The sequence below is a fragment of the Aegilops tauschii genome, chromosome 3 (genome assembly GCF_002575655.3).
Source record: "Aegilops tauschii subsp. strangulata cultivar AL8/78 chromosome 3, Aet v6.0, whole genome shotgun sequence".
NCBI lineage: Eukaryota > Viridiplantae > Streptophyta > Magnoliopsida > Poales > Poaceae > Aegilops > Aegilops tauschii.
The window spans coordinates 6,097,771-6,125,712 of record NC_053037.3 but is presented as its reverse complement, the minus strand read 5'-3'; the positions used below and the strand labels follow the sequence as shown (position 1 = coordinate 6,125,712).

At 44.2% G+C, this 27,942-nt stretch overlaps 2 protein-coding genes and 1 non-coding gene across 4 annotated transcripts; 2 read left to right on the top strand and 1 right to left on the bottom strand.

Moving 5' to 3' along the window:
* The first annotated feature begins 4,234 nt into the window (after window positions 1-4,234).
* Window positions 4,235-4,308, top strand: TRNAI-UAU (transfer RNA isoleucine (anticodon UAU)). Its single transcript has one exon. It is a non-coding gene; the product is annotated as a tRNA-Ile (tRNA).
* Window positions 4,309-5,746: 1,438 nt separating this feature from the next.
* LOC109786707 (probable glucomannan 4-beta-mannosyltransferase 11) lies at window positions 5,747-9,693 on the bottom strand. The gene is made up of 9 exons (XM_045234525.1): window positions 9,280-9,693; window positions 9,062-9,160; window positions 7,833-8,085; window positions 7,630-7,740; window positions 7,354-7,490; window positions 7,137-7,250; window positions 6,853-7,052; window positions 6,527-6,775; window positions 5,747-6,393 (listed from the first exon to the last, which is right to left on the bottom strand). Exons 1-9 carry the CDS (start codon window positions 9,655-9,657, stop codon window positions 6,228-6,230), a joined length of 1,707 nt encoding a protein of 568 aa, XP_045090460.1. The 5' UTR covers window positions 9,658-9,693; the 3' UTR covers window positions 5,747-6,227.
* A 2,302-nt stretch (window positions 9,694-11,995) lies between these two features.
* Window positions 11,996-13,879, top strand: LOC109786706 (uncharacterized). 2 transcript variants are annotated; one of them, XM_040403183.3, is made up of 2 exons: window positions 11,996-13,295; window positions 13,399-13,879. In XM_040403183.3, the coding sequence occupies exons 1-2, from the start codon at window positions 13,181-13,183 to the stop codon at window positions 13,725-13,727; spliced, it is 444 nt and encodes a 147-aa protein (XP_040259117.1). In that variant the 5' UTR covers window positions 11,996-13,180; the 3' UTR covers window positions 13,728-13,879. The 2 variants fall into 2 exon arrangements, with proteins under 2 accessions (XP_040259117.1, XP_040259116.1); XM_040403182.3 differs by having other exon boundaries at window positions 12,008-13,295; window positions 13,393-13,879.
* Window positions 13,880-27,942: the final 14,063 nt, after the last annotated feature.

The following is a 27,942-nucleotide window of genomic DNA, read 5'->3' as shown; positions in this document are numbered from 1 at the left end:
CGGGCCAAACCCACAGCTACATCCCCTCCGTGTAAACCCGACGCGTCCGTTTCCCCCCTTCAGGTGCCGGCGACGGCGCCGTCCGTGAGCTGGGAGGCCACGCCCCGGAGACGCGTGCCGGGCGTTTGCAACCGCCACAACACCTTCAGACTTGTGAGAAGCCGCGTACGCAAGATTGGTGGCATGCTAGCCCACGGAGGCCGCCGGCCACAGTCGTAGACATGCGAAGGGCAATCTGGGTAGAGGGAATTGTTCGGATACTTCTCCATCACCAAAATTTATGAAAAATTACCATCGTTCCTATAGCACATATTCCCACGTCGTGTAAAAAACTCATGATTTTATCGCGATCCGAGTATTTAATAATATTCACGCCGCACCGTTACCGCAGAACGACTACTACTATGTCATCGTCGTCCGTGAGGGGGGCCACACCCCGGAAATGCGTGCCGCCTCTTCGGACATGCCACAACACCACCCCGCATGTATGAGGGGCCGGTGCAACGCTCCGGTGGCATTGCTACCCCCCCAGGGCCCCCGTCCCGCCTAACCCTGGAGCGGTTGACCACGAGATCTAGCCCTTTGACTTCCCACGGGCGGGCTTTGACCAGTGGACCTCTCCACCCGGTTGCGTCATGTCAGCACAGAGGGACACCTGGGAGCAACATCCGGGCCAAACCCACAGCTACATCCCCTCCGTGTAGACCCGACGCGGCTGTTTCCCCCCTCCAGGTGCCGGCGACGGCGTCGTCCGTGAGGGGGGCCACCCCCCGGAGACGCGTGCCGCCTCTTCGGACATGCCACAACACCACCCCACATGTAGGAGGGGTCGGTGCGATGCTTCGGTGGCATTGCTTCCCCACAGGGCCCCCGTCCCGCCTAACCCTGGAGCGGTTGACCACGAGATCTAGCCCTTTGACTTCCCACGGGCAGGCTTTGACCAGTGGACCTCTCGACCCGGTTGTGTCAGGTCAGCAGAGAGGGACACCTGGGAGCAACATTCGGGCCAAACCGACAGCTACATCCCCTCCGTGTAGACCCGATGCGTCCGTTTCCCCCCTCCAGGTGCCGGCGGCGGCGCCGTCCGTTAGGGGGGCCACGCCCCGAAGATGCGTGCCGCCTCTTCGGACATGCCACAACACCACCCGGTTGTGGTAGGTCATCCCATAGAAACACTTGGGAGCAACGTCCCCTCCGTATAGACCCGATGCGGCTGTTTCCGCCCTCCAGATGCCGACGGCGGCGCCTTCTGTGAGGGGGGCACACCGCGGACGTGAGGGGGTCACACTCCGGAGACGGGTACCGGGCGTTTGCAACCGCCACAAAATTTCTGTCGGCATAGCTGTTTTTTATTTTAATAAAATATAAGGACCTATATTCAAAAGAACATGACGGCACATTATTAATGTGCTCAAAAAAAATACAAACTATATATATATATATTCATAATCTATGGAAAAAAAATATTACAAACTACATATATATTCATATAATACATAAAAAAAGCATAAAAAGATATGTAAAAAAAGCAGAAAAACAATGTAAAAAAAACACATATAAAAAAATAACTATGCCGACGACATTGCCGTCGGCATAGAGACGGCCGGGTTTTGAGTGGGCGCCGTGCCGCGGATCGGTGACGTGGCGCCTATGCCGTCGGCTGCCGTCGGCATATCTACGCTGCGGATCGGTGACGTGGTATGCGGAGATATGCCGACGGCCGCCCGTTCCGACCGTCGGCATAGGTTTGACGGCGTTAGCCGCTAGTCACGGGCGGCGTCGCCGGGCCCATAGGTATGCCGACGGCTGATTTATGCCGACGGCTGCTGTCGGCGTGTCTGCATCTAGGTCGACGGCCGTTTCTGTGCCGACGGCTGCCGTCGGCGTAGATCGGGGTAGCCCGACTGCCAGGATAAGCCGACGGCCAGGACTAGGCTGTCGGCATAGCTCCAAGTAGGCCGACGGCTACCGTAGGCATAGTTTTGGCCGTCGGGGTAGGACCGTTTTCCGGTAGTGATGTGACAAACTCAGCGCCAACTAAGAAGTGCATCATCCCTTCTTCAGCGGGAGAAAACAAAAGCGTTAATACGTTAGTAAACCTCACGCAGACACTGAAAAAATGCTAATAGTAGCACCTAGGAGCATGTAATAGTATATGAACAAGGCGAACCTAACAGGAGTATGTAACAGCGTACGTACAAGCTAGGGGTGCGTACAAACTCATGATCAGCGATCAGCTAACATAAAAGTAGAGCTACTATGTCATATCTCCTTGAAAAAGTAGACTCAGATCATACTACTAGCTACATATGACAACAAAATAAATCCTTCAGCCTTCTCACACAAATTTTTTAAGGTGATGGAGGCAAGACCAGAGAGTCACTGATATAATGCTCTCAACTAAATTGACTAACTAAATTGACTATGTGTGAGCGGTCTGGACTATAGGCAACACGGGGATCAGTGGTGATGACGGGCATCCCTAGGCGTTGCTCATCGTCGTCGGCATGTGTTGCGCAGGAATTGTCTAGTTGCATGGCTAGGTCCACATCAGGACTATGCGTGTCTGTGACACTGCGATGATGAACCAGTAGGTAGTGGCATCATAGGGCACTCCGGCTACGTGGGTGCTCTTTGAGTGTAGGGTCATGAGTGCCAAGGGTGAAAACTCCATGTACGAGCTCATTGATTGAGCCGCACAATGTCGCTCTTCATGTTGTGTTCTTTGTTGAAGGCATTTCATAGAGTTTGTTCACTTCTATTTGGGGTGAGAAATTTATCATCTACCTTTAGTGTAGGGTCCACTGACGGTGATGCTCACAGGCCGTTCCCTTCGTGGAAACATTGTTGTTGGAGCACATAACCTTTTACTCTGGGTTGCCATCACATATTATTATGTTTCCCCAAAAGGCTAACATCCATATGTACTCCCTCCGTTCCTAAATACAAGTCTTTTCTTTGTAAAGATTCCACTGTAGATCACATACGAAGCAAAATGTGAGAATCCACACTTTAAAATCTATTTATATACATCTGTATGTGGGTTCATAGTGTAATCTCTACCAAAGACTTATATTTAGAAACGGAGGGAGTATTAAGTAGCACAGATGCTTACAAAACACCCTTACAAAAAAATAAATGAAAAATGATGTTATTGTTCGTTGAAGTTATCCTTGCCATCCATATTCAGTAGCTTTTAACATCGTGTTGATGCAGGGACGATTTGATTAAAATAAACTAATTTCCCGTTTGATATTAGCATATTCTTGTTTATGGAAAGATGCCTATACATATATATATATATATATATATATATATATATATATATATATATATATATATATATATATATATATATATATATATATATTCATCCTACCACCAGGTGGTAGTTACCCACATATCTCATATACTACCAAGTGGTACTATATATATTATTTTATTATTTTAAATATGTTCATATACTATATCTAAGATATCTCAAACCAAGTTACGTGAAAAAAATTGCATATGAGCCCATAGTTTTTGTTATATTTATGAAATATGTACATATTTGTACGTAAAAAAGAGCATACTAAAAAAAGGTACATACTACCTAAAAATTAATATATATACTACCTAATCATTGTTATATATTACATACTACACGTACATACTCTCGGTTTCGATAGATACTACATACAACATACAAAACGCAAGTGGTGGTAACATTTGTCATATATAGTATATATATATATATATATATATATATATATATATATGGGATTGACTATTTGTCACCCTGGTGAGGAATAGTTATTCTTCACCCCCCTCTATTTTACCACCAATGCACTGTAATTTTACGTTCCGTAAGTTTTGTCTTATTTCTGATGTAAAAAGAGACCGTAAAAAAATATATAATCGCCGTAAAAAATATTTTATGTTATGTAAAATTATAAACGTAAAAACGTAGTGTAAAATATACATAAACTCCAAATTTTCTTGTCTTATGACCTATATTTTTAGTTTCTTATACTAAATTTTACGTAGTGAATCAAAGGGAATCTAACTATTTGAATTCCAAATGTAATTTAATTATGAAGTGATCGTAAGATTACCTCAAGTGGAGAATAACTTATTCTACATCCTGGGTGATGCAATAGCATCACTATATATATATTGCAGTTTCCCGGTCAATTTCATGCACAGATAAGTAACCATATAAAAGCAGGGAACAAATATTTGTACACGCTCAGCTCCCGTAGCTCAGTTGGTTAGAGCGTTGGTCTTATGAGCCGAAGGTCGCGGGTTCGAGCCCCGCCGGGAGCAAAACCACTAATCGCCATGACTAATCTCTCTGTTTCCATACACCTACTGTTTTTTTGAAGTAATTTACGGATATTGTTATCTTAGAAACAACAATGTCCCATTAGAAAAGAAAGCTTTGTGTATACCACCTACATATTTGCATGGTGTATTCTTTTTACGGCACATGACTTCATGGATCTAGTCTTTTGCTTAATTAGGGATTTATTCTAGACATATTAACTTCAAAATATGAATTATTAAGTATCATACATGACGAGGTTTTTGATTAATAGAGCAAGCAGTGAAAATGCGGATTCAACTAAAATAACGTGCAACCAGAAACCGAAGAGCTTTACTTTTATGGTAATTTGGATAGCTATACTTTTGCTGGCGACATGAGGAGTTTGGTTCTATACATGGCTTGGTTCCATGACTTTTCTTGTGGTCACAACTTTATTTTGTTCTACGAAGCTGAATACTGATATATTATATATATATACATATTTTCATATGATATATTATATATCAGTTCATACATTTGTATGATTACTATGTATATATTTTTTCACTTCATTATTAATTGGATTGTGGTTCAGAAATTTTAGTCTATTTTATATGTTGCATATTCAAACGCCCGATTCCGATTTCAAGATTAGGCTTTACAAAAGTTTGCCCAGGCTTCACACAAGTTTAGCCTCAAGTTCGCCTAGGCTTCACAAAAGTTCCCATTGCACCACAGGTGCCTAGCAAAGAAGGAATGAGCATATTCTGGCACCGCGGAAGGGTGTCACGCTACCAAGATAAGCACACAAAAATAATTCCTACACCTATGGTGAACCTATATAAGTTTTCCAAATTCTTACAAATGAAAATCAAATCACTGTTGGAATCGCTGTCTACAGCGTATGGTGTCTCCCAAGTTTCTAGGAAATCAAACTCTGTAGTGCCATGAAACTCGGCAGATATCATTGTGTGCCCAATGCCCATAAAAGGGACTCGGCGACAAGGAGAAACTCGATGATGTCGCACATTGGCCTGGTTCGCCCATCAGAAACTAGGTAGTGCCCTGACATATGGGCCCCATCAACAAATAGGCAATGGAGACGTGACAGCGGTTTATGTTTACTGAGTTTACACTAATAAAAAATGAAAATATTTTTCCTTTTAATTTTGTACTACATAATTTCATGGTCACGTCGATGCCGAGCTCCCAAGAATAAAAACTCGGCAAAGACCTGGCATGTGAGCCCACGAGAGGCGTAGCAACGATTATTGGGCTTCCTATGCCGATTTTCGAACTCGGCAAAGCAATGATCCTTCGTTTACCCCGCGCATATAAACGCAGGCACGCATCTCCCTCCTCCGGCTCACGTGAAAGGAAAAAGTTATACTACAAAAATTTCTTTGCTTGCCAAGCTACATGTCTGAATTTGAATGCATTCCAACATTTGTCTGAATTTTTGTTACTGCATTATAAGGTCTGTCTGAATTTGACCGAGTTATAAATGGTGTTGAGCAAATGTACATTTACATGTTCTGGCCTACTACACAACACAACCGCACAAAGTGCTGATCATCCTCTATTCTGAATAAGCTATATCAGTAAGTACATTGGCATATAAAATTTTGGATAATCTACTGTAAATAATTGACAGAGCATGTTATTTTATTTACATCTTCTGTTATTCTTCCAGGTGTTCAATGCATCTTTCTATCGTGACGCTTCTGTAAATACTGCATGTTATTATCAGATGAGCTACCATGCAATTTTGATAGCCTTCTCTGCAACAAAGAATTGAAGGTTGGACCAGATCTGACCCGGGGCGAGGAAAAGTTCTTTGTATATCGTTATGTTCTGATATTGATATGTGCAGGAGAGGGGCTTTACTTGCACACAGTTTGTCGCAAACATGTGTCAGCTCCATGAATGGCATGGTAGCTTATTCAGTGCTAGGAGGGCGTGTCCCAATGTACTCAAAACCGATGACGAGGAATGCTAGGCCTTGAATGAAGAGGTAGATGCAGTATCCTTTCTTTGCGTAAAGCACATCGTAGCATCCACATATAATTATGCAGGTTCCAACAAAAATCTCTGAGCAGTTGTACCTGATAAAAAGAACACACATATCAGGCATTATTTGACAAAACTAGAAAATGTTCAAATCGGTAGTCAACATACAGTAAACCAAAGTAGTATATATCATAATGTATTAGCTTCGAGACAACAGACTTTGCTTACTTGTCCCATAATCGTGTTCGCCTCTTCTCGAGCTTTGGTACTAGGGGCGTCGATAGCTCGACATCAATCACTTGCACATCATCTAATCCTTCCATGGCTGGCTCTGTCTTGTTGGCATCTCCCAATTTCTCAGTGACAACCCACTCATTGACTCGTCTAGTGTCGAGAAGACCAGTTATTGTGGCCTTTATCCGGTGCAATGACATCACATTATCAAAGAGGACCCAAAGGATCACCAGATGAAATGAACTGAAAGAATGGTTTTCTGGTGTTAACTGAATGTAATAAACAGTACAACTCTCATTTGATCTTGGGGCGCGTGTTACCTTGGTGATCCAAGAGCCTTGCAGAGGGTGATAACAGTTGGAACGTAGACCACACCCCAGAGAGGTATCTGAATCTCAGGGAAGAAAACGGACACCGGGATCGCAAAGCAATAGTAGATGAATGTCACCGTATGAGCAGCGATCTTCCCAACGAAGAAAAAGTCATACAACAGGTGGAGTTTGCTCCAAAATGACACTTTCTGCAAAGAGGATATTCAATTTCAGGCAACAAGCAGATGGTGTGTGTGATGATGCATCCTCCCACATATCAAATAAATATTGACCTTGTTCCTTAGAATATCTAACAACATTTTCTTGAACAGGTTTGCTGGTCCACATGACCACCTGTGCTGCTGAAATCGGTATGCCTTGAATGTGCTTGGCAGCTCACTCCCGACCTAACCATGCACCAGTCCGAGCATCGTTAGGTTTGTTTCTCGATGGGTTTGGTTATTTCTGATAGAGAAGCAACTAAATAAAAGAGCATTATTTTTGGCTTACTTTGACGGCGCCTACATACACGAACTTCCAGCCCAGCAGCGCTGTACGAACAGCCAGGTCCATGTCCTCCACCGTCGTCCGGTCCTCCCACCCCCCGGCATCATTGATCGCCGAGATCCTCCAAACACCAGCTGTTCCTGGAAGATGCAAAAATCCCTAACAAATCACTCACTCAACATGCTCATTTGGATACTTGAGCTAATGATGCAAAGGCCTGGGGTTTAACCCTTTTTTCTTTTCTTGAAAGGGGTCTATGATGAAACTGAGTGTACGTACCATTGAAGCCAAAAAACGAGTACACTATGGACCCAGCCTCCTGCTCAAACTTGAAATGGTAGTCCAGTGACATCTCCTGGAACCTTGTCAACAAACACTTATCCGAATTAACTGCACAACAAATAGTAAAAAATAAGCCTTAGATCCTGCTTATAAAGTCATAAACAGTAGTATTAGAACATATTACATGAGGGCTGACTGACCGAATTTCCAGCGAGTCTGGACGAGGGCAATGTCGGGATTGTGCACAAGGAAGGGGACGGTCCGCAGGAGGAAGTCGGACTCAGGCTGGAAGTCGGCGTCGAACATGGCAATGAACTTGCACTCCCGCACATAGTCACGCATCAGCCCTTGCTTGAGCGCACCGGCCTTGTACCCCTTGCGATTTCCTCTGACCTCGTACCTGATGTTCACACCTTTGCCCTTCCATCTCTGGCACTCGGTCTTCACTAACTCCTGATAAAAATGGAAAAGAAAGTACGCTCGGTTTTTATCTGGCAAAATTGTGCTGTTGGGTAATCTATTGTCCAAAACTCTGCAGCAGAAACACCTAGCATGCCTTTCGAAACTGCATCTACCACTGACAATTTGTCTCAAATAATAGCATTTTCTTTGTAAAAAAACCAAGGGTGTAACTAGGTCTCAGAATTAACCAAGTCTGATTCAACTCCTACACTATTTCTTGATGATGAAACTAACCATGCCAGCATCAAGAGTGCAGTGCTCGTGATTGATTTATTCAGGAACGAGTCCTCCAAGCCTCCAACATAGTAATACCCTCTTCGTTTCAAAATAATTTAAGCTATAGATTTGTTCTGAGTCAAACATGCTAAACTTTTACCAAATCTATAGAAAAATGTGATTTTAGAACGGAGGTAGTACTATTCGACAATGTTGGAATGCGGCACCCCGAATGAAACAATGAGTGTGTGCCGCGCACTACTGAAGGAGTAGTACCAAACCCCACGTGCTGCTCGTGGTGTGGATCCAGCACAATCGATGCATGTCAAACCATACGTAGTGTGTAATGTTTGGTTTTTCCTTTCTTTTTTTGCTTTTCTGCGAGGCTCGAATAGATAAGTGAAGCGTTGACTAGGGAGATCCAGCCACCTAACCCACTGCCACGCCTCCTCACGTTCTTTGTTGGTCACATGACCGCCAGGTATACTCTCTGGTTAGTCATGCCAAAGAATTTCCGAACATGCTCTGGCAACGCCAGGTATTATCATGGATCCCAGATTGATTGTGTGCAGTGATTGCACATGCATGTTATTGGCCACCGCTTGCCTACGATCGACGTCTATGTCTATGTGCAGGACTTCCATCTCCACTTGTCACGGCCGGCAAGAAACTACTAGTCCAGTAAAAATTGCAAGCAAAAACCGACCCATAATACAAGAATAACCCACACTGCGCCTGGTTAACTGATTACCTTTACAACGGGGTCGGTGGAGTCGTCAAGCACCTGGATCACCATGCGGTCCGACGGCCACTCCAGCGCACATGCCGCTCCGATCGACACCTTGTACACCTTCATTCATTCCATCCGTCGATCCAATCCAACCAAACAAGACAACAAATTCATCAGCAAACAAAACCACTCGATCAACATTTTCCTAATGAGCAAGCACTAGGATCGGAGGAGCTCACCTCGCGCTCGTTGTACATGGGGATCTGCACCAGCACCACGGGGAACGCCGCGCTGCCACTGCCGCTGCCGACGATGACAATGCCGTCCTCCTTGTTGCCGCCGCCAGTTTTGCATGCTGATGCGGCGATCGGCCGCCACTGGTACCGGCTCTCGGGCCTGTGCCCGAAGGCCTTGGCGGCGTAGCACACTGCGGCGACGAAGAGCTTCTCGAGCAGGATCATCACGGTCATGGCCAGCGACAGGAGCACCAGCAGCCGCACGGCCGGCACCACCAGGAACGCCCTTGCTTGCTGCCCGGCCCACGCACATTGCGCGCTCACGGCCGCCCAGTCCACCCGCACCGGCACCTCCGCCCACAGCCACGCTGTCGCCGCCATGACCTCCTCGCCGGCGCCTGATCTAGCTAGGAGGACTGGGTGCAGATGCTAGCACGACTGGCTATGCTAGGTAGGTATAATAGTGCAGGCTTATATATATAGATAGTGTGGATGGATGGAGGATGCATGCACATGGAATATGTACGTGATGAGTTTTTTTGGTCATCTGGTGGTTGGCGACATGCATGGGAATGTTGCCACGAGGCCATGTAGTCGGGTGACCTGTCACCTGTGAGTGTGGAAGTAGTAGGAGCACCACTCCCCAATCCGCATACAGGCTAAGTAGTGGTCATCTATTATATATGGGAAAAGTATATTTTGTGTCCCTCAATTATTTCAAAAGTATAGAAATGGCCCCTAAACTTCAAAACCAGCAAACCTTAGTCCTTCAATTTCTCAAACCAGATAATTTTAGCCCCACAATTTCTCAAACCAGATAATTTTAGTCCCTCGTTCCTTATCATTCGAACTTGGCTAGGCATTTCATCAAGCAGTTGGTGCGCGTCCAGCAGCAGGAGAAGGGTCTGGGCATGGAGGCCTCCGGCGAGGTGGCTCTAGTCCTTGGAGGCCTCCGTTGCACGAGGAACTAAACTTATCCGGTTTAAAAAATTAAGAGACTAAGTTTTGCTGGTTTTGAAGTTGAGGGACCATTTGTATACTTTTAAAATAACCGAGGGACGAAAAATATACTTTTCCCATTATATATTGGTGTAGAACTGTGATAGATAGATCATATAGATAAAGTAAAATGGGTGAGTGACATGCATGGTAACGTACCCCTCCTCGACATGCTGTGCGGCGACGATCCCCTCAAAGACAGATCGGCTGGCCGTGTGATGTGGGGGGTGAGTAAGATGGAGAGATGTCGGGTGCAGGGCGGGCTGTAGGAGAAGGGACCACGAGGAGATGCAGGGTGGTCTCGCCCGAAGAGGGCGGGACGGCCAAGTGGTGGCATACCCAGTTGACACGATGCTGCCGGGGAAGAGAATCTTACTGCCAGCCACCCGTCTCGCTGCATTTGGCCTCTCAAGGTACTCACATCCTCCAGCGGTCCAGTTCCTCCTGATTTTATTTGGCCTCTTAAGGTACTCATATACTCCAGCGGTCCAGTCCCTCCTGATTTTATTTGGCCTCTCAAGGTACTCACATCCTCCAACGGTCCAGTTCCTCCAGATTTTATTTGGCCTCTCAAGGTACTCACATCCTCCAGCGGTCCAGTCCCTCCTGATTTATTTGGCCTCTCAAGGTACGCACATCCTCCAACGGTCTAGTCCCTCTTGATTTTATTTGGCCTCTCATCCTCTCTTCTTCGATTGATCCAAGAAAATCCATGGTTTCGTGTGCCTTTGCCAAAAAAGGCTTTCGTCCCACTTTATGTATAAAGCAACACATCCAAACAAACAAACCGATGCAAGGTGATGAGACGAACCTCTTACGTAGCAGATCAATGGATTTTTTTTATGAAAACAGGAGAATCCACAATAGGGAACCGCGCAAAAGATAAGGGACAAGTGCAACCGTCCCCGCCGGAGTGGATGAAGCCGTCATTGTCATGGATGTCGGTATATGTATTACTACTGAAGTGGCATTTCCTTTTGGTCGTGTTGGAGTGTTAGTTGTGTGCATTGTGTTGTACAGTAACATGCATTCGCTCCTTATGGCTGTATCGCCTTTATATATCTACGGAATGAAAATGTCCTTTGTCGAGAGAGAAAATCTGCTATCGAGCTGACTAGTCCGTGTTGTTTCTTTTGAGTTGTTGATATTTTTTGAGATAGCTACCCGCTTATTCCAAGCGGGTGACTGGTCCGTGTTTATGAAGGTATGATCCGAATGCGACCGGATCCGGTTTTGCTGCCGATGGACTCCGATCCTTGGATGATTTATTAGATTAACTAGTGGAGTGCATAGGTAGGAGTGATCATCGAGTTAAAACTTAGTATTACTACTGTACTGATCCGTCGGGGGCTAAGGCTGGCCATAGTGGTGGTATCATAGCCGGTATCATGCAGTCGGGAATAGCAAACACGCTCATATGACACATAATTAAGAGAGAGAGAGAGAGAGAGAGAGAGAGAGAGAGAGAGAGTAACATAGATAGATACCGTATCATGTTAAATACTAAATACTATACTACTTTGTGTTATGCATGGCAATAAACATAATCATCTATGACACTACCCTATACTATGCACTATGAAGATAGTATCATACATTAATATTATATGCATCATACTAGTATATGATACTCTCCTGTATGAGTAACCTAAGGCAAGCATGCACGCCACCGGCATCTACGTATATATGCGTGCGGGTACAGGCCACGTACGAGATGCTTGCATGCCCCGACGCTTGCACATGGATTCCTGATTCGCTGCACATTTTGGGAGCAACGCAAATGGTGAAACCCTACGCGCCCCCATACATGCATATACCATGCGCGTGCATGAGTGATCGATCGTGTTCAAATTCAAACATCGCGGGATTCTAAAAACAAAATCAAAATATCAATGCTTGGGAGTACAGTAGACGGCATTGCACCATTGCTGACGGGGCTATAAATACGAGATGGGCGTCTGGTTTTATTTCAGGTTTCTGGTGATGTTTGTTTAGTGGGAGAAGACGTTTTCATCGACTGCGAGACACCTATGATGACTACAACATAAACTCTTAAGATGTTATACTGGCTCAGTCTCTCGAAGGTGCTTATAGAGGTAGGGTGTACGTGCATACGTCCGTACTATCAAACTGACTGGCATCAAGATGGAATCACACTGGAGGGATGATGCGACCCGATCCGCTTTTGCCGGCGATGGATCCGATCCTTGGATGATTTCTTATAGGTTAACTAGTGCATAGGTACGAGTGACCATCGAGTTAAAACTCAGTAGTAGTGTACTAATCCGTCGGTGAGGGTGCCACGATCTTGGGGAATGAAATCTCAAGTGTCACATTCATTTGCCGTACTATGTAGCTCATGATGGGCCAAGGACAGCTCCAATTTTGTTGCCGATTTTTCATCGCAGAAGATACTCCTGTCTAGCCGAATATTGTCTTTGGAGGCCGAGCTCCATGGAGCTCCGTTTTGAAAAATTTGAATTTTATCAAATTTTCTATTTTTTATGTTTTAAAAAATTCTGAAAAAAACACAGATATACATGAAGGTATAACGGGCGTGTACTAATCTGTCGGTGGTTGAGGCAAGCATGCACGCCACCCTCACCTATGTGTGCCCGCAGGTGCAGGCCACGTACGTGATTCTTGCATGCCCCGACGAGAGTGCACGCGGATTCTGATTCGCTGCACGTTTTTGAGAGTGCAGGAGCTAGTAACTATGTCCAAATTCAACGCCCTGCGGGGTTCTAAAAAGAAAATAAAAAAATGATAAACGCTTTGGGAGTAGTAGATGATGATATGTTGATATGTATAGTCTATAGCTGACGGGCTATAAATACGGGAGCGGCGCCCGTAAGTTTCATTCACCCAAGAGGAACCTAGCTGACTGACCTGCCTGCCTGCGGCCATGAAGACATACATTGCTGCCATCCTGCTGGTGCTTTCCCTCGCCAGGCGCCTCTCCGCCGCAGCCGCCGACGCCGACGACAAGGTGGACGCCGTTATCCGTCTCCCGAGCCACGGTACGTAACTGTTACACTATTCGATTGACCAGATAGTTCATCCCTGCACATTTCCATTAGTATGCCGTGCAAATATCTGGATAGCGGATGCGTGCAGGTCCAGGGGTCGCTGGCTCGGGTGAAGCGACGGCGGCCGTGAAGGATTTTGGGCGGCCGAGCTGCTGCGACCGGGAGCGGTGCGGCGGGACCCTGCGGGTGTGTCACTGCGATGATATGTTCGACCGCAAGTGCCCCGCCACCTGCGCGGAGTGCGTGTCCTTGGGCCCATCCCACCACTACTGCGGCGACAGTTACCTTGCTGGCCCCGTGCCCAGGTGCACCAAGGTTGACCGCAACGGCGACATCTCCGGCGGTACGCCCGGCCGCAGCATTGCACCAGGTGATGGTGAGTCCAATAAATTGAGCCGGCCGTTGGACAAGTGGACAGAGTGAGTCGCTGTGCCAGCGTTTGTTCACCTGTTGTGGTCGCTCTTCCCCCCCTTTCTTTCTTTCTTTCTTTCTTTCTTTCTTTCTTTCTTTCTTCCGGGATGTTGCTGTAACGCTAGTTTAATTGCACCGATGAATAAGATGAGCTGTGTTGATCAGATTGTCGTGCCAGTTTTGGTTCCGTTCAAGACCTCGAGTTCGAGGTGCTCAATGAGGTGCAGCTACAATTTGTGCTTGGTTCCAGCTTCACCCCCCTGCATGGTTGACTGCGATCTTTTTTGGTTTGCGTCTTAACTTTTTTTGGTTTCATGTACGTACCATGTAGGCGGCACTTTGGTGATGCCCCAGCCTTCCACATAGTTAAATTTGAATGAAGTTGTTTTCTTTTACCCGAATTTGAATGAAGTTGTTGGTGTGCGCCACAATCACCCACCGAAAGCTAGGACGTGTTTGGTTACCTGCATATAGCCCAACCAGGCCCGCGCGAAAAGAAAAATGTCTGTTTGGTAGCATACAGGGAGGCCTGGCTAGCACGGCACGAACCTTAAAGCAGCTCAGAGCCCGGCTCGCTGGGATCGCTCAAATCTGCCATTTACAGCGAGCTAGGTTGAGCCGGACACAAAGTGGGGCACGGCGTACGCCACAGTGTAGGGGGGGGGGGGGGGGGTCGGGTGGAGATGGCGGGAGAAGGAAATCGGCGGAGGCGGGATGGCGCAAAATCTAGCCTCACTCCACTGCATGGTTGCATGGTTGACTGTGATCTTTTTGAGTTTGCGTCTTAGTTTTTTTGGTTTTTCCATCGGGGCATGTAGGTACCATGTAGGCAGCATTTGGTGCTCCCCGAGCCATCCACATACATAAATTTGAATGATGTTGTTTGTGTGCACCACAATCATCCAATTAAACCTTTTCTCTGTGATGTTATCATCTTACTTTTTCTCTCTCGCCTACTTTCCAACAGATGCAACCTCCACTAGATTTGAACAATACGAACAACTATTTTAATCAACGATATCAACCAGCATACATATCGAAAGTTATCAAAAAATTGATTTTCAAACAAAAAGCAGCAATCTTGATAACCAAATAATATCAACAAGTGTCTTGTCCATGACACTAAAAAATCCCACTGTAACAGAGTAATCCATAAAACAGCGCAAAAAAAACCCAGAGTAATCCATAAATGAAGATTTGTAAACACTCATATCAGATTTTCTCGAAGTTCAAAATTAATTTGTTTGTGAATCCTTTGATCCTTCACATAAAAAAAACATGTCTCACATCTTCTAAAAAAGAAAAAGAAAAAAGACACAGGTTATAGTGTAGTAACAAGCATGTACAAGCTATGTGTGGCTAGAGCATTTAAAGAAAAACATGAATCAAACTAGAGTGAATAAATTGGCTTAACAATTTGTTTATCTTCACAAACATTCCTGACAACATAATAAGAAGAACATGTCGTATTTTCTTAATAAATTGATCCATCTAATTTATGTCATCTATATATGGATTATGAGTGAATTAACCCGATAGTACCAACCCACGGGTCTGATAAAAAAGAAAAAAAAAACTTGCTTAGGCACGCACACAAATAGTCAAACTCAAATCATGCACCCAGCCAACCCAATAGTCAAACACAAATCATGCACACAATTCATCCTCCAAAATTCCTACATTGATTCCTACGAACAAACATGCAGGAAAGGAAATATTCATTTGTGTTTTAGTATTCCTGCTCTTTTCCTTTGGTTTTCATGTAAACCAAAGGCAACCGAACAAGTTGAACTGCATACCTTCTCGTCACGGAAAAGTTGATCCCCCAATGTTGTGACAACCGTCATATGCATCTCCTTTGCCCATGGCTCCATTCTTGTAGTGTCACCATTCAACATTTTTGTGAACTTGTCAAACTGTTTGGTTCTTTCCTCTGCTAACTTAACCAATGTCCTCTCCTTTGATGCCTCGTATGCAAATCGACTAGCCTCTACTTTCTGAGCAGATAGTTTACTCTGCAGTTCCATCGTCTCATTAGTTTGCACCTTAGTGTCAGCTTGTGCTTGTAGACTTCACGAATCGAAACTCATCGGAATTCAATTGTTACATATTTCAAGTTGAGCTACAATTTAAATATCAAGTAATAAATATTATGATGACAACTACACATGGAGCTACAACTTAGATGCAAGAATAATATTCATGTGCGAATAGCATAATCAGGTCGAATGCAACACTGAAAAATGGTTACAAAAAGAAGTACCACCATAGGGAACGATTATGCATCAGGGCAAAAATATGAAAAGAAAATAGTTGACAATGGTAATATTTTTAAAATATGAAAATTGTCCTTTGTACTGGCAAAAATAACCAATTGGTTTTATTAACAATCAGTACAACAGTATATTATAATCTATTCAAGCTCAATTTACTTAAGTTCGGTTGTTAGTACCCACCCAAGGGGTCAAGCATAGAAAGAACTATGGAACCTGTATCTTATGGATTGTAAGAGGAATAGAGAGGAGATTGGTCGAATTAATGATGTATGCTTGAGCCTCGTGGGCTTATATATAAAGTACATGACTTTCTTGAAGTACAAGACAGGCTAGAACATATCCTAGTATATCCTTTTGAATCATAGATGGGCTTTAGGCCCATATGAACAATGATTCCTGGTTAATCTTGAGGCCCATGTAGGATATAGTAGGTGCTGGTAAATTTAGTACCACCTTGCTAGTTGAGGACAGTTGGGACCCCTTTATAAGGGTTGCTCTACCACTTGTCATTGGGAGCTTGTGAAGAGGAGTGGTACACGCGCGCTCCTCCTCCGCCGCCGCCCGCCTCGCCACGGGAACGAGACAAAGCTTATTTTTGCCAGTCAGGAATGAATTAATTAATCTGGGATTAATTAACAAGTCGCTAACAGGTGTGCCATTGTCCGAGACGTTGGACGTGGGCTGGTTGCGTTCCGGGGATTCGTCGACTCCGTTCGCGGGTGTGCGACCCTTCTCAGGGAACGACGACTCCCTTCCTTGGAGTGCGTCGACTCGGTCGTGGGCCTCCGCCCAGGCCCACGACTTTCTACCCGGCGCCATATATAAGAAGGCTTTGGCCAGTGGAGTGACCTAGTTCAGTTCACTCACTCCCTCTCACATAGCCCTACCCATCATCTACTATTCCTCACTCTGAGCTGCCTCCGGCGATTCCATCCCGACAACTGCGTGCACGGTTGGTCGCAAGAGCAGGTGCCTCCGGAACCCTGCCATTCGAGATCCTGCTCGAGAGAACGGCAATAAGGTTTTTAGGGAGCGTCTCGACGCGACTGCTTCCGATCTGTCCCCCCTGCGTCCGCCTCTGCTTCCACTACTTCCCCTGCATCGACACCATGGTCGACGCCGCCGCCGACAAGAAGAACGCCACGGGCGACGCCGAGGCTGTTGCTGCCACCGCGGCGTTGGCCTGGCCAACCGGAGGGTATGATCTATGCATCCCTCATTTACTCGTACTTGTGCTAGCCGTATATGTGCTGCTCATAGATGGTTCACTTCTATGTTCTGTATGTGCTAGTATGCTTAGGTATCGCTATGAGATGCATACTGTATATGCCATACTTACTATTTACTCGTGGATTAGTTTAATCAGAAAAGTGCTAATATTTCCAACATATCCTATACTTCCTAAATAAACACCATACCCGTCTACCCTCTACAGTCACAACGGTAGGGATGCAGACGGTGAGACTGGAGAAGAATCTATAGGTAACCGATGAACAGCCCCCTTTCCAGTCGTAACGGTTGATGCATCGCAGAAGTCGTGGCTGCAGTAGAAACCGACGAGGTTGCTCAAGCAAGGCGGTAGTCCTTTGTGCCGCTGTCGAGGTAGCTGAGAGCGTAGGGTGGTCTATCCATGGTCGAGGTAGCCATGCGAGCGACGCCGTTGTCGATGTCGAGTCGTGGTGACCGGTGTCGAGGTAGTCATCGTGGAGCCGCAGGCGCAAGGAGACGTCGAGTTAGTCATGGTCAAGTGATGCGTGGCGAGGAAGACGGTCCAGAACCACCACAGCACCAGCTTTGCCGCCGGTCAAAACAAAATCGATCAACATTTTCGTACTGAGAACTAGGGCGGAGCTCACCTCGCGCTCGTCGTCCATGGGGATCTGCACCAGCACCACGGGGAACGCCACGCTGTCGCTGCCGCTGCCAACGACGACAATGACGTCCTCCTCGTCATCGCCGCCAGTCTTGTAGGCTTATGAGGCGATCGGCCCCCACTTGTACCGGCGCTCGGGCTTGTGGCCCAAGGCCTTGGCGGCATAGCAGACTAAGGCGAGGAAGAGCTTCTCGAGCAGGATCATCACGGTCATGACCAGCGATAGGAGCACCAGCAGCCGCACGGCCGGTACCAACAGGAACGCCCGCGCTTGCTCCCTGGCCCACGCGCATTGCGCAGCCACGGCCGCCCAGTGCACGCGCACTGGCACCTCCACCCACAGCCACGCTGTCGCCGCCATGACCTCCTCGCTGTCGCCGGATAGTCTAGCTAGGAGGACTGGGTGCAGATGCTAGCACGACTGGCTAGGCTAGGTAGGTAGATGGAATAGTGCAGGATTATATAGATAGTGTGGATGGTGTTGGAAAACTTAGCATGCAATTTCAAAAAAATTCCTACGCTCACCCAAGATCTATCTAGGAGATGCATAGCAACAAGAGGGGGAGACTGTGTCCACGTACCCTTGTAGACCGAAAGCGGAAGCGTTTGACAACGCGGTTGATGTAGTCGAACTTCTTCTCATTCCGACCAATCAAGAACTGAACGTACGTCACCTCCGAGTTCTGCACATGTTTAGCTCAATGACGTCCCTCGAACTCTTGATCCAGCAAAGTGTCAAGGGAGAGTTCCGTCAGCACGACGGCATGGTGACGGTGATGATGAAGTGATCCGCGCAGGGCTTCGACTATGCACTACGAAGATATGACCGGAGGCATAAACTATGAAAGGGGCGCCGCACACGGCTAGGAATCAATATTGTGTGTTCTAGCGGTGCCGCCCCCTCATATATATAGGTTGGAGGGGAGGAGAGGCAGCCAAGGGGGCGCCCCAAATAGGAGGAATCCTACTTGGGCGCCTCCCAATTCGGCCTCCCCCCTTTCCATATTCATCCGGAGGGGGAAGGAAGGAGGAGGTAGGAGAGAAGGAAGGGGGAGGCCGAATCCCTCCCCTTCCTTTCTCTCTTCCCCTCTTTCCTTCCTCCTTATTTTGGCCTACATGGGGCACACCAGCCCCCTAGGGGCTGGTCTGTCCCCTTCTTGGCCCAGTAAGGCCCATATCTTTGCCGGGGGTGCCCGGAACCCCTTTGTGGTGACCCGATACATACCCGGTACCCCCGGAACACTTTCGGTGTCTGAATACAATCGTACTATATATGAATCTTTACCTCTCGACCATTTCGAGACTCATCATCATGTCCATGATCTCATCCGGGACTCCGAACACATTCGGTCACCAAATCACATAACTCATACAATATAGAATCGTCATCAAACGTTAAGCGTGCAGACCCTACGGGTTCGAGAACTATGTAGACATGACCGAGACACCTCTCCGGTCAATAACCAACATCGGAACCTTGATGCTCATATTGTTTCCCACATATTCTACGAAGATCTTTATAGGTCGTACCGTAATGACAACATGCGTTATTCCCTTTGTCATCGGTATGTTACTTGCCAGAGATTCGATCGTCGGTATCTTCATACCTAGTTCAATCTCGTTACCGGCAAGTATCTTTACTCGTTCCATAATACATCATCCTGCAACTAAGTCATTAGTCACATTGCTTGCAAGGCTTATTATGATGTGCATTACTGAGAGGGCCCAGAGATACCTCTCCAATACTCGGAGTGACAAATCCTAGTCTCGATCTATGCCAACCGAGTAAACACCTTCGGAGATACCTATAGAGCATCTTTAGAATCACCCAGTTACGTTGTGACGTCTGATAGCACACAAGGCATTCCTCCGGTATCCGGGAGTTGTATAATCTCATAGTAGAAGGAATATGTATTTGACATGAAGAAAGCAATAGCCATAAAACTGAACGATCAATATGCTATGCTAACGGATGGGTTGATGTGATCCTGTTCATCAAATGACAACACATGTCTATGGTTAGGAAACTTAACCATCTTTGATCAATGAGCTAGTCTAGTAGAGGATTACTAGGGACACAATGTTTTGTCTATGTATCGACACATGTATCAAGTTTCCGGTTAATAAAAATCTAGCATGAATAATAAACATTTATCATGATATAAGGAAATATAAAATAAAAACTTTATTATTGCCTCTAGGGCATATTTCCTCCTGTCTCCCACTTGCACTAGAGTCAATAATCTAGTTCACATGGCCATGTGATTTAACACCAATAGTTCACATCACCATGTGATTAACACCCACAGTTCACATGGCCATGTGACCAACACCCAAAGGGTTTACTAGAGTCAGTAATCTAGTTCACATAGCCATGTGATTAACACCCAAATAGTACTAAGGTGTGATCATGTTTTGCTTGTGAGAGAGGTTTAGTCTACGGGTCTACCACATTCAGATCCGTATGTATTTTGAAAATTTCTATGTCTACAATGCTCTGCACGGAGCTACTCTAGCTAATTGCTCCCCCTTTCAATATGTATCCAGATTGAGACTCAGAGTCATCCAGATCGGTGTCAAAACTTGCATCGACGTAACTCTTTATGACGAACTCTTTATCACCTCCATAACCGAGAAATATTTCCTTAGTCCTTAAGGATAATTTTGGCCGCTGTCCAGTGATCTACTCCTGGATCACTATTGTACCCCCTTGCCAAACTCATGGCAAGGTACACAATAGGTCTGGTACACAGCATGGCATACTTTATAGAACCTATGGCTGAGGCATAGGGAATGACTTTCATTCTTTCTCTATCTTCTGCCGTGGTCGGGTTTTGAGTCTTACTCAACTTCATACCTTACAACTCAGGCAAGAACTCCTTCTTTGACTGATCCATTTTGAAATCCTTTCAAAATCTTATCAAGGTATGTACTCGTTGAAAGTCTTATCAAGCGTCTTGATCTATCTCTTTAGATCTTGATGCCCAATATGTAAGAAGCTTCACCGAGGTCTTTCTTTGAAAAACTCCTTTCAAATACTCGTTTATGCTTTCCAGAAAATTCTACATCATTTCTGATCAACAATGTGTCATTCATATATACTTATCAGAAAGGCTGTAGTGCTCCCACTCACTTTCTTGTAAATACAGGCTTCACCGCAAGTCTGTATAAAACTATATGCTTTGATCAACTTATCAAAGCGTATATTCCAACTCCCAGATGCTTGCACCAGTCCATAGATGGATCGTTGGAGTTTGCACGTTTTGTTAGCACCTTTAGGATCGACAAAATCTTTTGGTTGCATCAGATACAACTCTTCTTTAAAAAATCCATTAAGCAATGCAGTTTTGACATCCATTTGCCAGATTTCATAAAATGCGGCAATTGCTAACATGATTTGGACAGACTTAAGCATCGCTACGAGTGAGAAAATCTCATCGTAGTCAACACTTTGAACTTGTCGAAAATATTTTCGACAAGTCGAGCTTTGTAGATAGTAACACTACCATCAGCGTCTGTCTTCCTCTTGAAGATCCATTTATTCTCAATGGCTTGCCGATCACCGGGCAAGTCAACCAAAGTCCATACTTTGTTCTCATACATGGATCCTATCTCAGATTTCATGGCCTCAAGCCATTTTGTGAAATCTGGGCTCATCATCGCTTCCTCATAGTTCGTAGGTTCGTCATGGTCTAGTAACATGACTTCCAGAACAGGATTACCGTACCACTCTGGTGCGGAACGTGCTCTGGTTGACCTACGAGGTTCGGTAGTAACTTGATCTGAAGTTTCATGATCATTATCATTAGCTTCCTCTCTAGTTGGTGTAGGCATCACGGGAACAATTTTCTGTGATGAGCTACTTCCCAATTCGAGAGAAGGTACAATTACCTCATCAAGTTCCACTTTCCTCCCACTCACTTCTTTCGAGAGAAACTCCTTCTCTATAAAGGATCCATTCTTAGCAACAAAGATTTTGCCTTCGGATCTGTGATAGAAGGTGTACCCAATAGTTTCTTTTGGGTATCCTATGAAGACACACTTCTCCGATTTGGGTTCGAGCTTATCAGGCTGAAGCCTTTTGACATAAGTGTCGCAACCCCAAACTTTAAGAAACGACAGCTTAGGTTTCTTCCCAAACCAAAGTTCATATGGTGTAATCTTAACGGAATTAGAAGGTGCCCTATTTAACGTGAATGCAGCTGTCTCTAATGCATAACCCAAAAAAATGATAGTGGTAAATCAGTAAGAGACATCATAGAAAGCACTATATCCAATAAAGTGCAGCTACGACGTTCAGACACACCTTTACGCTGTGGTGTTCCAGGTGGCGTGAGTTGTGAAACAATTCCACATTGTTTTGAATGAAGGCCAAACTCGTAACTCAAATATTCGCCTCCGCGATCAGATCATAGAAACTTTATTTTCTTGTTACGATGATTTTCCACTTCACTCTGAAATTCTTTGAACTTTTTCAAATGTTTCTGACTTATGTTCCATTAAGTAGATATACACATATCTGCTTAAATCATCTGTGAAGGTGAGAAAATAACGATACCCGCCGCGTACCTCAACACTCATCGGACCATATACATCGGTATGTATTATTTCCAATAAGTCATTGGCTCGCTCCATTGTTCCAGAGAACAGAGTTTTAGTCATCTTGCCCATGAGGCATGGTTCGCAAGTATCAAATGATTCATAATCAAGTGATTCCAAAAGTCCATCTGCATGGAGTTTCTTCATGCGCTTTACACCAATATGACTAAACGGCAGTGCCACAAATATGTTGCACTATCATTATCAACTTTGCATCTTTTGGCATCAATATTATGAATATGTGTATTACTACGATCAAGATTCAATAAACCATTTACATTGGGTGTATGACCATAGAAGGTTTTATTCATGTAAATAAAATAAAAATTATTCTCTAATTGAAATGAATAACCGTATTGCAATAAACATGACCCAATCATATTCATGCTTAACGCAAACACCAAATAACATTTAGGTCCAACACTAATCCCTAAGGTAGAGGGAGTGTGCCATGGTGATGTTATCAACACCTTGGAATCACTTCCAACACACATCATCACCTCGCTCTTAACTAGTCTCTGTTCATTTTGCAACACCTGTTTCGAATTACTAATCTTAGCAACTGAACCAATATCAAATACCCAGGGGTTACTCTGAACACTAGTAAAGTACACATCAATAACATGTATATCAAATATACCTTTGTTCATTTTGCCATCCTTCTTATCCGCCAATTATTTGGGGCAGTCCCGCTTTTAGTGACCATTCCCTTTGCAGTAGAAGCACTCAGTTTCAGGCTTAGGTCTATCTTTGGGCTTCTTGCTACCACTTGAGCACTGCGTTGGTTTTGCCTTGAAGAGGAAAGGGTGATGCAGCAAAGCAGCGTAAGTATTTCCCTCAGTTTTTGAGAACCAAGGTATCAATCCAGTAGGAGGCCACGCACGAGTCCCTCGCACCTACACAAACAAATAAATCCTCGCAACCAATGCGATAAGGGGTTGTCAATCCCTACGCGGTCACTTACGAGAGTGAGATCTGATAGATATGATAAGATAATATTTTTGGTATTTTTATGATAAAGATGCAAAGTAAAATCGAAGAAAAATAAAAGGCAACGGAAATAACTTGTTGATGGAAGATTAATATTATGGAAAATAGACCTGGGGGCCATAGGTTTCACTGGTGGCTTCTCTCGAGAGCATAAGTATTTACGGTGGGTGAACAAATTACTGTTGAGCAATTGACAGAATTGAGCATAGTTATGAGAATATCTAGGTATGATCATGTATATAGGCATCACGTCCGAGACAAGTAGACCGACTCCTGCCTGCATCTACTACTATTACTCCACAAATCGACCGCCATCCAGCATGCATCTAGAGTATTAAGTTCATAAGAACAGAGTAACGCTTTAAGCAAGATGACATGATGTAGAGGGATAAATTCATGCAATATGATATAAACCCCATCTTGTTATCCTCGATGGCAACAATACAATACGTACCTTGCTGCCCCTACTGTCACTGGGAAAGGACACCGCAAGATTGAACCCAAAGCTAAGCACTTCTCCCATTGCAAGAAAGATCAATCTGGTAGGCCAAACCAAACTGATAATTCGAAGAGACTTGCAAAGATAACCAATCATACATAAAAGAATTCAGAAGATTCAAATATTGTTCATAGATAAACTTGATCATAAACCCACAATTCATCGGTCTCAACAAACACACCACAAAAGAAGATTACATCGAATAGATCTCCACGAGTGAGGGGGAGAACATTGTATTGAGATCCAAAAAGAGAGAAGAAGCCATCTAGCTAATAACTATGGACCCGAAGGTCTGAGGTAAACTACTCACACATCATCGGAGAGGCTATGGTGTTGATGTAGAAGCCCTCCGTGATCGATGCCCCTTCCGGCGGAGCTCCGGAACAGGCCTCAAGATGGGATATCACGGGTACAGAAGGTTGCGGCGGTGGAATTAGGTTTTTGGCCCCGTATCTGGTAGTTTGGGGGTACGTAGGTATATATAGGAGGAAGAAGTACGTCGGTGGAGCAACAGGGGGCCCACGAGGGTGGAGGGCGTGCCTGGGAGGGGTAGGCGCGCCCCCTACCTCGTGGCCTCCTGGTTGATGTCTTGACGTAGGGTCCAAGTCCTCTGGATCACGTTCGTTACGAAAATCAGCTTCCCGAAGGTTTCATTCCGTTTGGACTCCGATTGATATTCTTTTTCTGCGAAACTCTGAAATAGGCAAAAAACAACAATTTTGGGTTGGGCCTCCGGTTAATAGGTTAGTCCCAAAAATAATATAAAAGTGTATAATAAAGCCCAATAATGTCCAAAACAGAATATAATATAGCATGGAACAATAAAAAAATTATAGATACGTTGGAGACGTATCAAGCATCCCCAAGCTTAATTCCTGCTCGTCCTCGAGTAGGTAAATGATAAAAACAGAATTTTTGATGTGGAATGCTACTTGGCATAATTTCAATGTAATTCTTCTTAATTGTGGTATGAATATTCGGACCCGAAAGATTCAAGATAAAAGTTCAATATTGACATAAAAATAATAATACTTCAAGCATACTAACTAAGCAATTGTGTCCTCTCAAAAAAACATGGCTAAAGAAAGTTCATCCCTACAAAATCATATAGTTTAGTCATGCTCCATTTTTGTCACACAAGAATACTCTCATCATGCACAACCCCGATGACAAGCCAAGCAATTGTTTCATACTTTAGTAATCTCAAACTTTTTCAACCTTCATGCAATACATGAGCGTGAGCCATGGATATAGCACTATGGGTGGAATAGAATGTAATGATGGGGGTTATGTGGAGAAGACAAGAAAGGAGAAAGTGTCACATTCACGAGGCTAATCAATGAGCTATGGAGATGCCCATCGATTGATGTTAATGCAAGGAGTAGGGATTGCCATGCAACGGGTGGGTGTGCATCCAACTTGCTTGCTCACGAAGACCTAGGGCACTTGAGGAGGCCCATTGTTGGAATATACAAGCCAAGTTCTATAATGAAAAATTCCCACTAGTATATGAAAGTGACAAAACAAGAGACTCTCTATCATGAAGATTATGGTGCTACTTTGAAGCACAAGTGTGGTAAAAGGATAGTAACATTGTCCCTTCTCTCTTTTTCTCTCATTTTTTTGGGCCTTCTCCTTTTTTTATGGCCTTTCTCTTTTTTTTATATTCCTCACTCGGGACAATGCTCTAGAAAAATGATGATCATCACACTTTTATTTATTTCCAACTCAATGATTACAACTCGATACTAGAACAAAGTATGGCTCTATATGAATGCCTCCGGCGGTGTACCGGGATATGCAATGAACCAAGAGTGACATGTATGAAGAATTATGAACGGTGGCTTTGCCACAAATACTATGTCAACTACATGATCATGCAAAGCAAAATGACAATGATGAACGTGTCATGATAAACGGGATGGTGAAAAGTTGCATGGCAATATATCTCGGAATGGCTATGGAAATGCCATAATAGGTAGGTATGGTGGCTGTTTTGAGGAAGATATAAGGAGGTTTATGTGTGAAAGAGCGTATCATATCACGGGGTTTGGATGCACCGGCGAAGTTTGCACCGACTCTCAATGTGAGAAAGGGCAATGCACGGTACCGAAGAGGCTAGCAATGATGGAAAGGTGAGAGTGCGTGTAATCCATGGACTCAACATTAGTCATAAAGAACTCATATACTTATTGCAAAAATCTACAAGTCATCAAAAACCAAGCACCTACGCGCATGCTCCTAGGGGGATAGATTGGTAGGAAAAGACCATCGCTCGTCCCCGACCGCCACTCATAAGGAGGACAACCAAAGAACACCTCATGTTTCACATTTCTTACATAACGTTTACCATACGTGCATGCTACGGGACTTGCAAACTTCAACACAAGTATTTCTCAAATTCACAACTACTCAACTAGCACAACTTTAATATCACTACCTCCATGTCTCAAAACAATCATCAAGCATCAAACTTCTCTTAGTATTCAACACACTCATAGGAAAGTTTTTACTATTCTTGAATACCTAGTATATTAGGATTATTTAAGCAAATTACCATGCTATTTAAGACTCTCAAAATAATCTAAGTGAAGCATGAGAGATCAATAGTTTCTATAAAACAAATCCACCACCGTGCTCTAAAAGATATAAGTGAAGTACTAGAGCAAAAACTATATAACTCAAAAGATATAAGTGAAGCACATAGAGTATTCTAATAATTTCCGAATCATGTGTCTCTCTCAAAAGATGTGTACAGCAAGGATGATTGTGGTAAACTAAACACAAAGACTCAAATCATACAAGACAATCCAAGCAAAAACACATATCATGTGGTGAATAAAAATATAGCTCCAAGTAAAGTTACCGATGGAAGTAGACGAAAGAGGGGATTCCTTCCGGGGCATCCCCAAGCTTTGGCTTTTCGGTGTCCTTAGATTATCTTGGGGGTGCCATGGGCATCCCCAAGCTTAGGCTCTTGCCACTCCTTGTTCCATAATCCATCAAATCTTTTACCCAAAACTTAAAAACTTCACAACACAAAACTTAGCAGAAAATCTCGTGAGCTCCGTTAGCGAAAGAAAACAAAAGACCACTTCAAGGTACTGTAATGAACTCATTCTTTATTTATATTGGTGTTAAACCTACTGTATTCCAACTTCTCTATGGCTTATAAACTATTTTACTAGCCATAGATTCATCAAAATAAGCAAACAATACACGAAAAACAGAATCTGTCAAAAACAGAACAGTCTGTAGTAATCTGTAACTAACGCAAACTTCTGGAACTCCAAAAAATCAGCCTAAAGAGGACGACCTAGAAAATTTGTTTATTTATCAGCATCAATTGGAATCAATATTTTATCACGTTCTAGTGATTTTTAACAATTATTTTCGTGAACAGAAAGTTTCCGGAATTTTCTGCAAGATCAAATAACTATCAACCAAGAAGATCCTATAGGTTTAACTTGGCACAAACATTAATTAGAACATAAAAACACATCTAACCAGAGGCTAGATCAAATATTTATTCCTAAACAGAAACAAAAAGCAAAAAAAAAACTAAAAATAAAATTGGGTTGCCTCCCAACAAGCGCTATAGTTTAACGCCCCTAGCTAGGCATAAAAGCAAGGATAGATCTAGGTAGTGCCATAGTAATAGGATAGATCATTAAATCTCATTTTTTATTCTCTACGTTCAGCAGCAAGTTTCCTTTGAGGCAAGCAAAAGTAATCAAAAGGGCTAAATTTAATGGGACAAAAGTCCCCAAGATCAATATTAGGAGGTATAGGTTCCTCCTTCGGCCCTTCATATTGCACAACCAATTCATCATTATAAGCATTCTTTTGACAGAACTTTGTGAGCCTATACTCGAGAGAATATCCTAGCTCATTATTTCGAATAGCCAAATCATCATTAAGTTCAGAAATTCTATCAACTAGAACATTGGTAGGGACCTTTTTTTCTAAGGTTTTCATTGAAAGCAACAT

What these genes read in the sequence shown, in the direction of transcription:
- LOC109786707 (XM_045234525.1), bottom strand. Translation starts at nt 9,657, where the DNA reads ATGGCGGCGACAGCGTGGCTGTGGGCGGAGGTGCCGGTGCGGGTGGAC. An exon ending in TAGATATTCTAAGGAACAAG is followed by an intron (nt 7,053 to 7,136) that starts GTCAATATTTAT and finishes TCCTCTTTGCAG; the next exon opens with AAAGTGTCATTTTGGAGCAA. An exon ending in CGAACACGATTATGGGACAA is followed by an intron (nt 6,394 to 6,526) that starts GTAAGCAAAGTC and finishes TCTTTTTATCAG; the next exon opens with GTACAACTGCTCAGAGATTT.
- LOC109786706 (XM_040403182.3), top strand. Translation starts at nt 13,181, where the DNA reads ATGAAGACATACATTGCTGCCATCCTGCTGGTGCTTTCCCTCGCCAGG. An exon ending in TATCCGTCTCCCGAGCCACG is followed by an intron (nt 13,296 to 13,392) that starts GTACGTAACTGT and finishes GGATGCGTGCAG; the next exon opens with GTCCAGGGGTCGCTGGCTCG.